The 12082-nt window shown below is 40.5% G+C and overlaps 1 protein-coding gene across 6 annotated transcripts in view; it reads right to left on the bottom strand.

The window, feature by feature from the left end:
• ATL2 (atlastin GTPase 2) overlaps positions 1 to 12082 on the bottom strand; it is a 48276-nt gene that overhangs the window by 13676 nt on the left and 22518 nt on the right. For all 6 annotated transcript variants that reach the window (XM_017818821.1, XM_017818820.1, XM_017818825.1 and 3 more), the window contains 4 exons: positions 8309 to 8586; positions 3632 to 3766; positions 1850 to 1954; positions 694 to 744 (listed from right to left, as the gene is read on the bottom strand). In XM_017818821.1, the coding sequence (XP_017674310.1) occupies positions 694 to 744; positions 1850 to 1954; positions 3632 to 3766; positions 8309 to 8586 (569 nt within the window). The remainder of the gene's footprint in view (positions 1 to 693; positions 745 to 1849; positions 1955 to 3631; positions 3767 to 8308; positions 8587 to 12082) is intronic.

Below are 12082 nucleotides of genomic sequence, written 5' to 3'. Positions count from 1 at the left end.
ACACATAGAAGAGTTTTAAGCTGTGACAAGGTCATGGTCTTGGCATTTGTTAATACACAAGCTAGTCTTTAAAGCTACAGGTTTTAAGTTAAGAAGATAAGATTCTTGCACCACTCACATGAAGCCAGACCTTTGACCACAATGTCCCACTAGAGGATAAAAAGCACATGTAAAGCGAACAGCTCTTTCCTGCTTTTATTTCTTAGCGGAAATAAAACTCTGCAGAAATTTCTCAGCTGAAAAACTAGAGATGGCTTCTGGGTAGAAGACACTCTTTCTGCCCTGACCCAAGTTTCCACGTTTCTTTAGAAACTGGTTACAAAATACCATCAGTTTTCCTATTATAGGGAAAAGGGGGAAACACTGGAATTTTGTCATTAAGCACTTCCATAAATCATTTTCCTTTCTCATTCCTTCAGGAATTTCAGAACTTGCAATACAGGGAACAAACTTTAAAAGAATTAGCCAGATTAGAAGCCTGTACTATTTTACCTCTGTGTTGGCCCCACAGAAGCATCAAAGCTTCACAAAGTTGATGCAAACACTGTTTTTACAGACAGTACTACTTTTGGCTTCAGTGTTTTATATGAAGCAGCAAGAGCTCCCAAGTCAGTTACATGAGAAGTAACTCCTAGAACAATGCCAAGACTCTCAGTTCAGGAGCAGCTTAATGTAAGTTCAGCATATTCTTACCTGCAAATGTTGAAGGTCATCTTCCTGAATATTCTGAGACAAGTTATATACCTGAAAGAGACAGTCAGAGAATTACAGTGTAACATGAAACCATTATTTTACATTCATATAGTTTCTTTTGCGTGTCTTGAGTATTTTTGCCCCCCAGGTACACAGAAAAGTCTAACTACCCAAAGGTCAGCAACTAGAAAGGTGTCATAGAACACATCTCAAACAAAAGTCACCTCCTTATTCAAAGTACTAGCAACAAAATCACTGATGACCACCCTAATCCTTCTAGAACCATTTCTTTCCAAGGAAGCAAACCATAAAGGAATCAAGGAAGAATGCTTCAATCACCACACAGGTGAGACGAGAATTAAGAAGGCCTGTTAGCCATCCTTGAGTCTAAGTGCTCTAGGATTCAGTGATCCAGCAGCTGTATCTCTGACACAGAAATAACCAGGTAGTCAATTCACCAGGCTTTTTTGCTTTCAAATCTTCCCAGAGAAATCTGGTTTCATCCAGGGAGATTCATAACTGTTTCAACAGCACAAATAACGAACAGCAATAAACAAAAAGATGCATCAACAACCCAAAACTTATCCTAACCACAGGAACAAACCAACCAAACAAACAATCCACAGGACAGAAGTAGTGTTCTACATATTCCTGTTCGTTTTATGTTGTAGCATGTCTGAAGAAGGTCACCCCTCAAAAACCTGTTCGCTTTTGGCACATTTAAGGCACAAGCTTAAAAGTAGCTTTGAGCATAACGCAAGAGAATTGTCAGATTTTTAACTGATGCTTTAACAGTAGAAGCAATTGTAAGTTTAGCTGATCACAGTATAACGTCACCCCAAACTGTATCTAAAGTCTTAAAAAAGATTCTGTAACACATCTGTACACAAGCAGTTGCTACTTTGACATCTTTTGAGGGGGAAGGGATTTCCCAGTTCTGTCAGCAATCTAACTCAGCTTGGCCTTGGATAACCTTGATTCCACTGAGAAACTTATGTAGTTTATGTACTACACTGAAAATAAGACAAAGAATGAAATTTTAAATCACAGTTGGAGGAAGGTGAACTTTCTAGGTGTGGCTTGAGAGATATTCATTGCCTGTTCAGGACAGAGGATTCCTGTCACTGCCATTATTTTCCAGCACAGATATTCTCACCTGGACAGAACTTGTCATGGTGCTCAGAGCAAAAACCGTTGCACAGTCTTTGATAGTGGATTGGCTATCAAAGGCACCTTGGGTATCCATGAGTAGTACAGCAACCTAGAGAGTTTTAAAGAACAGCAATAGTTAACCAAACCATTAACATTTTCATACTCCAGGCCACTGTGATAAATTATGTTTCAAGTAGAGCAAGTCTCTGCCCCTGCACCTACTTACTAAACCTCAGTCAGCTTCCTGCACACATGACACACATGCCTACAGCTGAGTAAGCAGCAGCCAGAGGGCCGTGTCCTCAGCCTTAAGTCCCTGGCCTTGCCTAGTTACCTTCTCCTACAGAAATAGCCTCCCTTGGCCCAGTGGGGCACAGTGCAGTGGAACTGACAGCTCTTATTCACTGGAAGAACTTCAGTCTCAGCTGCAAATCTATCATAGTTCATCAGAGCTAAGAGTGAGACGTTTACTTTAAAAAAAAATACATTCTTAAAATAATTATTTTCAGAAGAAAATAAGACGATGTTGACTGTCTGCTGGAATGACAAGGAATGAAGTGAGTGAAAAAAAAAGTAATCAGTCCAACTCCCATCTTTGGGATCTATTACAATTCCCTTCTTTCAGTTAGAGATGACTGATAAGCAAGAACAAGCGAGTGATTTGTTCCTGGAGCACAAGGAGATCCTCACAACACAACTGGTTTTTAACCAGAGAAATGTTTGGTTAGCTGTGAAATTTGTTAAAACTTCCTGCACACCACTAAGCCACTATTTTTAAGATCCATGTCCCATATTAATTGGGCATCAGATGTTTCCTTTGCAAATGTGAAGGGTATGAAATTTAAATAACCTAGAACTGACAGCTGAGAACATGAACAGCTCCAAATCACCACCAGTACTATGAAGTATATATTAACATTTACACTTTGTTTCTGCATTAACACCTCCGATCAAATTTTGTAGTTAAACTGACTTAAGAGTTAAAAAAGACACACCAGCTTTGACTAAAATGGGGTTAGTGCCTTTTTTCCCCACTGTTAGACTTAGTCCTTTTTTACAGACTGCTTGTCAAAACTATACAGAAGGACCAGCCCCCAGACACTGAGGCTGTTTCCAGTGCTTACAGCCATGCATTACATTTCACTAGAACACAACTACAAGATAGAACATATTTTCACCCCTCAAAAACCAGTGTTTGTTACAGACCTGTTTTCACCACAGCATTTGTCTGTATATGATATTTATAACCATTAAAGTTTTACAACATTCACGGGATAACCCACCCATCAGCCTGGATGGAGTAGACTTTGCCAGAACAAAGTACACTCAGAATGAGACTATTGTTGAATTTTTCTGCTGGGTTGTAATAATCAGTCTCCATCCTTTCACTAATCCTTACATTGATTCCAAATATGTTATGCAGCTTCTCAATGCAAAGGAAAGCAACCATCTTTGCACTGCCACCATGAAACCTATTATATACACCTACTTAAGTCACAGAATCATAAAAATGGTTTAGGTTGGAAGGGACCTCAAAGATCATCTAGTTCCAACCCCCCTGCCATGGTCAGGGACACCTTCTACTAGACCAGGTTGCTCAGAGCCCTGCTGAACTTGGCCAGAGACATTTCCTGGGATTGGCCATCCACAGCCTCTGTTTTGTTTTAAAAAAAACCTCCAAAACAACAAAAAAATCCCACAACAAAAACACAACTAAATGAAAGCAAAAACCCCACCCCACCTCCAAAGAAGACCATGAGTAAATCAAGGTAAGTCAAGCACCTACCTTTGTTCCATTAGGTTTATCAATTACAAACACTTCACTCCAAATCTGAATGCCAGTGGTTTCCCGTTCACATCCACCTCTCCATGTAAACCCAGTCAATGGCTCATTGTTTCCACCTATCCAGCAAGGAGAAGTCTACAAAACAAAAGGAAAAGCTTATGTAAAACCAAGGAGGAGATTTTTATTTTTTTTTAACATGCTATGTTTTAGCAGACTTCCACATTGTTCTTATATTTTCCTCAGAGCCATTGCAGTTGACAACACTACACAAATATTAAAACACAAAGATACTCTGCTGTGTTTCAAGGATCATCCACAAAGCGAGACTACTGCATTTCAGTGGCTGCACAACTTCTCAGTCACTGAAGAGCATATGTGCACAGTTTGAGTCTCCAGCACTCAGAGCTATGAAGAACAGCTCAGTTTTGTCCATCAATTCCACTCATGCTCTTCTTTTACAGTTGAGAAGACAAACACAGTAGCATGTATTTTAACTAGAGGAACAGCTAAACCTCTACAAGGGACAGAACCCCTGATCTTGACTTAATCCTCTCCCTTCCCCCTCACAAACAGCTGGCTAAACATTTGAGTCCCTGAACTAACAAAAGCCAGTAAAAGACTCCCAATGCCATCCTACAGAAGATACAGAGAACAGGCAAGGATCAGAAGATCTACAATCTAGACTTATCACAGTTACAAAATAGTTTCCCCTAAGTGATTAGGATTCGAGAGAAAAGGTCAGATTAAGAGTTGGATACACGTCAATCAACCCATCCATATTAAAATTTTATTGGGACGTTGCCCAGTTTGTGAAATAGTTGAGTACAGTTGGCAGCTAACATTCCTGGCTGAGGGAATTGTAATGAGGTCTTCAAGGACAGGCAACACAGAGCAGTGGCTCACACAGAAGAATCCAGCCATTATATGAGCGCGTTTAACTCAAAAATGTAGTTACTGTACTGGGCAAGAAAGGAGCATGAGCAGCACCCTGAGGAAGTTTCACTGTGATAGGTTTATATACACTGAAATCCTACACAAAAGAAGTGGCAGGCACACAACAGTTTAACTGATTAGGGAAGTTACAGAAAAAACTTTCTTTCACAGGCTGGAACACAGCACAGAAAGAGACATTTAATGAATTTGCCTCAAACTGTCCAGAGTAGATTACTAGCCAGGAAAGCGTCCACTGAGAAGGTCAAGGTGGAAACTTCTCAATTCACTAGGCTATGGGCTCTACATAGCTGACTCTGCACTGGCAGTTTTCAGAAAACAGTTCAAGATATTTCTTCACATTTCAGAAAACAGCGTGAGTACCCAGGGTGTGTAAGGAATAAAAATACTTTAAACATCCAAGTGGAAGTGCTTATTTCTAAAAGAGGATGGAAAAAACACCTGCACACTTTCCTTATGTCTAACAGCACGCAAGCAATCAAACAATTCTGCAGCAGCACTCTCCCAAATGCTAACAGTGCCCCACTCAACTCTGCTATTTGGATCAAATGTGAGACAAGCAGATAAAAATTCAGAAAATGAACACAGATATCCAAGTAAAGAGATCTACAGGTCTTTACAGGTACGTTGTTTGGATTTAGGGTTGGTTGGTTATGCATTTTTTTCCTTTTGTTTATTTTGACAGGATACTTCTACTTCTACCAGAGAGACTAAGCAAAACCTGAAAAGCTTTCCCCTGGACTTTTTATCCCAGATGATGCTTATGCTTCCATAGACCATTCTAGAAATCAAAGCTCCAGGCCTGTTTGTGCTTCAGGACACTCCAGGGTACAGTTCTGCGATGCTGAATCATATTTCACGTGTACATGTCAACAGACTGTGGCTTTTTACTTTTTCAAAAGAATCTGTTACATTATTCAACAATATGTTCCATTTTTCTTTTATACAAGAATACTTCATCCCATTTTGGTCCAGACATTATCTCCGTTTGTGACAATTCAGACCAAAACTATACATATGGTTTGAAAAGTCCCTCAATGAGCACTAAATACGATCCCATTTGATTTCATATGTGATCTGGACCAAAGGAGACTTTGGTGTTTTAACTGGCACAACTTCACCTGAAGTTGCTTCACCTTATGGACAATGCTTTTAAGCCTGCCTCTAACTGATCTCTGCATCAGTTTGAAGCACTCCTAGCTTGTTACCCCCATCTTTCCTTAGCAGAAACTCAGTATTTTAAGTCTCCATCCATCAAGTTGGCTTGAAAGATAATCAAGAGATGGGAAGAGGAAAAAAAGGCCCCTAAAAGATAATTTCTCTAAATTTATTCTACACTAAGGAAAGACCCAATGCAGCTTTATTTGCACAGTGCATTAGTACACAGTGCGCCTTGAAGATTAATTCAAGACAAGGTGACACCCCCGTAAAAAAAACAAAAAAAACTTTTAAAACTAACCTTACAAGTGTTACTGCACCCAACTCTTAATGAGGCTTAAGATCACAGGATGCTTGCAGCAGCTTGCTGAGCACACAACTGCTGCTGCTCCATTTCAAATGAGCAATCACTATAAGTATCAGTGCTTGAAATGAGATGTCCACCTCCCTGAAGTTAGTGAGCAACCTCAGCCACGCCGAGATCCCACCTGTGACTTCAGCTGGCACTAGTGAGATTTTCAGAATGGCAACTTTTCACATGACCTCCTGCCCTTGGTTTAAGATAAGAAAACAAGATTCTGAAGTTTCTTGGCAAGTTTTTCATCATGCATGTTAATATCCACAGGGCAGAACACCCCAAAATTGATTGATTAGCCTATGAACTGAATGCAGAGTAGCTTTAGTATTCTGAGCAGGATCCAATATTTAGCTCACAGAAAACACAGACTTGTAATTGAGCCTAACTGAAGATGGAGGGATCAGACTAAGTAATATAAAACTATACACCTCTCCTCCTGTGCTAAATTTGCATAAGCAGAGGATATCATTTGACTTCACACAACTCAAGAGTGCTCAAAAGAGCACTTATCCTCTCTCATCCCCAACTTCCATCAATCAGTTTGCAGTTCTGATGCTTGTCAAACTCTTTCCCTAGCCCAGTTTACATCACTGAGCTGGCAGGAAAACAGTTTGTCAAAGTGCAGTGTCTTCTAATGCATCACTGAGTTGGATCAGCTCTGCTAAGGGCCTGCAAGCATTACAGTTTCAGAATTTAAGTGCCTGGCCAGAAGCAGCACATGGAGAGCAAGACCTCTCTGCTTTTGTAAGAGATAGCTGTTACAGTAGATGGCCAAGATTGCCTTTACCTTCAGTTTAAGAGAAACAAGTAGTATTTTGAAGGACATCTACAGAAAACTGAGAAAAGTGACTGCACAATAAAGGAAACCAAAGCACAATACACAAGGCTGAAACTGCATTTCAATCTGCTTTGCTTTATCAACTTTTGTTTTATTTCACAATCTGAAAGTTAAGAGTATTTGCTTAAAGCCCAGCTCTCCTGTTTTTGAAAGGAATTAGCACTACCTCTACCCAGCCCAACACCTTGCTCAGACTGCTGTACTTGGGATTTTGGATTTTTCTTTTTTTTTGCAGGGGTTATTGGGTTTTTTGGTTGGTTTTTTTTTGTTCAGTTGGTTTTGTTTGGAACACAGACAGGACACAAGGTGGCTTATACACACACACACAAAAGGCCACCCACTGAACAGCTGTATCAAATGAAACATTTCTCCTCCCTAGGTTAAAAGAGTACTAAGAAGTTGGAAGCACCAGCTTGCTACTCTGTATTCCTCCTACCATATCCTCAGGGTCTTTCTTACAGAGCTCTTGCTAAATCAGTGAGGAATTCAATAGCAGGCACTACTGGCATTGAGGGAAGGAAGTCTTCATCTGCCAACTATCAGCAGTTTCTTTGCAGTACTCCCATGTTTCCTGTAACTGTAGAGTTCATCTTGTTTTTTACTCAAGCCAGCTAGCACAAACTCCAAAGAACAGTGACCAAAAAAGGAATCAGTTCTGGGTTTTTTTAAGAGGTTCAAAGAGCAACAAAACACTGACTTGTCAATATTCACTCTGCAGACTAAAAGGAACAGCACAACCTGTGACAGGCAAAAGTGTATGTTCACAGAAGACCCCACCCCGCCTTCTCCATATAAGCCAGGGGTTCAAAGTATAGGAGTCAAAACACCACCCAAAAGCTACAAACTAAAAGAAGAAATTAAATTTTGCATCAGGTATTCATTGATCAATAACTTCAAAGGATTTTAAAGGTTACTGGATTGTGTTCAGAGACACATTCCAAGTAGCAAACAGGAAACTTCCTCCTTTTTGCCATACATCAGAATTAAGCAGATTTAGTCCTCCAATAGCTCTCTGGTAAGACTTTTATTTTTGCAATAATGGGTAAAGTGAGTGGTACAATATGATTTCAGGAGATCAAGTCAAAGCAAGACTTCTCCAAGCCACCACATGGACGAGCCCTTCCCCAAAGCTCAGCTAGAAGGCCTCACATTCCCTCATTCAAGTTCTTCTCATGTCCACTTAAACCAGGACACCCATAAGTTCCCCTGACAACCACTTGACAGTGCAGAAAGAGTAACTGGCTTCCCCACCCACCCAAATGAGTAAGAAAAATTTGACCTGCTATATTTGTGCCCAAGTTAACAAATACAAAGGTGAATGACTAAAATACCACACTGCTTTTCTCCTGCAGGAAAACTCCAAATTACTCACCCTGTTATACATGTATCTAAGCATGAAGTCCAGCAGAAAAGATTTTCCTTTGCGGAAAGCTCCTGCTACAGACACAACTACTATGTTAAGATCTTTAATGTGTTCCTGAAGCAAGATCTTTTCCAATGCTGCTTCATCTAATTCAAAGTTATGGTCATCTTCGTGAGCAAGGACAATCTGTATGGGGCGCGGCTTATCCAATTCCACCTCGTCATCTGAGTCTGGCAGGGCATCTGAGTCAGGCAGAGCATCCTCCTCTTCTTCCTCATAATGCTTACCTGCAAATTGACAGGTGAGAACACATTAGAAAGTCAGAGCTTAGGGCACTAAACATGGTATTTTTGTGGTTTGTGGGGGTTTTTTTGTTTGTTTTTTTGGGTTTTTTTAAGTGAAGCCTTGAGCTGGGCTTTCATTTCCAGCAGTTGAAGTGATGTTCATGGGAATGCATGTGCACAGCAAAGAGATCCACAGTAGTTCCCTGTTCATTTACATCACCTTTGTGTATAGTCTACGTTTCAGACTTCAGCATTCTCTATGTTTAAAAAAAAAAAAATAAATCACAAAAAAACCTTGATTTTCAGCTTCAAAACCCCTTTTAAAAGCTTCTTAAGTATAATGTCTATTAAAAGTCAATGGTTTTCTTATGTGGGAAAAAAGGAATAGTTTAAAATAAGCTCCAAAGAGGACCAAAAAAGGCCATTTTGTTATCATCACCTTCTTATACTATTGTAAGGGAGTGGAGGGTGGGGAGAAATGAATGTTTTCTGTCAGTTTTGCTTGCCAACATGTACAAGCAAGACCACTGATCTAGTATGGAACTCCAGGATAACACACACCAGATGCCTACTCTCCTCTCTAATTCCAACACATGATACCTGTTTCAAGTCTCAATACAGGACAGACTTCAGAGCACCTATTCACTGTTTGCAAGAAGAAGATAAACTCTTGAGCATGTTCAAGGCCTAACACTCCTGGGATAAGAAAACCCAAAACCACTGGAAGTAGCGTCTGGCTTCATACTCTTCCTGTGACGCACTGTTAAGCAAGACTGAGTAACAACTCTTTCAAAAATAGTTGAGACTATTTTATACACAATTTCATCATAAATACCCTTTCAGGATCAACCCATAGCTGAAAGAACTGTAACTCAGATTAGATTTAAGTTACTAATGAATTCCAAGGTAACACAGCCCTTCAGAGATACACTATAATAGTACCAATATCCTATTTTCCTGACCTCTACAATTCAGAAGTTATTGGGTTAGAGGCTTAAAAGAAAACCAAACTGACCTATCCAAGATGAAACCTCCTCTCTTGTTCAAGCACCACAACATCAAAGTTTGCCCCACAGCAGAAACAAACTCTATCATTCCTGATCCCACTTTTCCTAGGAAACATCTGAAAGTGGTTTTGTGCTTACAGAACTGCCTCCCACTCCAGACTTACATTTTGCCACATTCTATTGGAACCCCATGTGCACAAACCTGATCAAGGCAGTTACTTATCTGGAGTTATCACACGGGAATTTAAGTACCCTGTCCCAGCCACGCTTGCAATTTCCAAGCACTGCTCTAACAAAGACAAAGCAGCTGCCACCTCCAGTTACTTGCTGCACTGAGCACAGGTATGGCACATGGCCCCCAAGCTTCCTGAGGAAGAGCAGCCCACAAGTGTTCTCTTGCAGGATGTGTCCATGAGGCACCATGGAACACACCAGTTTCATTCACTTATGGCAGAGAATCTGCCAGTACTTGGAGGATCTGCCAAGTCACTCTTGCCAGACTTTGCATCCAGATACCATCCTCAGCAAGACTTATGAACAGTGCTCCAACACACTCTGTTTTGTGGATGTAATGAGACATTTGAGTTGTGACTATGAACGTGAAAAACTGGTAACATGGTGACCCTGGAGTTTTTCCAGCAACCGCCTCTTTATCCAGTTCTGACAACATTTCATTTAATTGCAAATGGCGGAAGATGTTTCCGTTTCCAAGCATCAAATCTTGTGCTGCCTCAAAGGCCAATGGCACTAAATCTTAAAAAAATTTGGTTTGAATATATTAAGCTAGTGTGGTACTTGGTTTGAACAGGAAGTAAACTTGAATGCTTAAATCCTAAGCATTCAGAACTAAACTCCAACATTTTCCAAGTGGGTGTGCAGAGCAGCCCCCAGCATCATCCTAACTCAAACTGATTGATGAAGCAGGGGAACAAATTGATTATACTAGCAGGCCTGACAACTAGAAGAAGTAACTTTTAAAAGAGAAGTTGTCAGCAGGATATCAAACTATACAAACTACATTGACACAATATTGGTCACCACTTCAGAGGAAAATCTCTCACCTTTGGCCTAAAGCTTTTGTATTCCCAGATATTAAACAAGCACTCTTTTTTGAAAGAGTTTAGAAAACAGGCTTTGGCCCATATAGGCAGGATCCTTTGTAGGCCAGAAAACTTGGGAGGATAGCCCAGGTACGAAGGTATGAAGATTTTGACAGTCAGAAAGAATGCCTTCAGTGTCACAGCCTAGAAACATAAAGGGAATAATTCTATTGATAAAAGCATTAAAGTTAGATAGTTCCAAGAAGAGATGCCTGTGTTTTAGCAAACATATTCACACAATGTTTTGAAGACTCTGCTTCTAACACACGTCCCTGGCAACAAGTTTAACTTGTTGACTTAAAACAGCCTTATATTCTTTTATTTAAATGCAGTGAGGTATTGGTTTTGTAAACTATGGCAGACTGCAAAATAGTTTGAAGCTACATCTGTAGCTTTTCTTCATTCACTTGGAGCCTGACATTAACCATCTCGTCCTACCTGGAAGTCATCAAAACCCTGGTAAACCTCAAAAACCTCAGAGCTGCAACAGCATCCTTCTGCCACTGCAGAGCACAGCCACCCAATGCCCCTTCAGGCCAAGCAGCTTTCTGAACATCAACTAGAATGGCCCTTTATCATTAGTTATTTATAAACAAGCAGATCCTCCCTATCACAAGTAGACAGCACTATCAAGAGCTTACACACAATATGCCCATTAAAAGCTCACAACATCTTGTTAACAGCATTCTGCACCACTGAAGCTCATTAGCTCAGAGGGGACATGAGACAGGATTCATCTTAGACCCTATTCAACTCCTATTAGATTTCACTTACCAGCAGAAATTGGAAAGTCAAGTCCAGACCATCAAGTTTGTTTGTTTGGGGTCAGGTTGGTTTGCTGGCCTTTTTTTTTTTTTTTTAATAGCCAGCCTAATATATTTGAAAGTTCCCAACCTACCTAGAAAAAAGACCATCATTGTCATCAATCAAGCACTTCAGAGGGTGGAGAACTACAGTGCTGACAGCTGTGAAGGAAACTTGATCCATCCAGAAGAGCTGGTTTGATAACTTCATTCTTGAGTGGCAGAGAACACCCCTCCTTTCAAAATTTTGAACTAGTTAGCAATTACCAGGACAGACACTGCACAAGTTAAGCATGTGAACTATAGAACAAGTGCTACTGCCCGTCCCAGCAGCATAATCAGCATATGCTAACCTGTCAGGTGTTCCTGGCAGACCTCACAGCCTTTTGTGGTCCTTTATGCTGCCTTCTGGCTGCTCACCCTCTTATTCTGGCTAGTCACTGTCTCAGGCAGCACTGGAGTACTTAGGAAGCCTTTCTAGAACGCTTCAGCATCCTGAGCAGAGAGATCATCTTCCACTTCCAAGAATTACTTTCAGTGCAGTCTCTGGAAACAACGGTCAGGACAAGAAGCCCCACTTCACTGTCCA

Source organism: Lepidothrix coronata, unplaced genomic scaffold (assembly GCF_001604755.1).
Source record: "Lepidothrix coronata isolate B3197 unplaced genomic scaffold, Lepidothrix_coronata-1.0 Scaffold71, whole genome shotgun sequence".
In the NCBI taxonomy this organism is placed as follows: Eukaryota; Metazoa; Chordata; class Aves; order Passeriformes; family Pipridae; genus Lepidothrix; species Lepidothrix coronata.
Note: the sequence above shows the minus strand (reverse complement) of the source record. Positions and strands in the feature narration are given on the sequence as shown.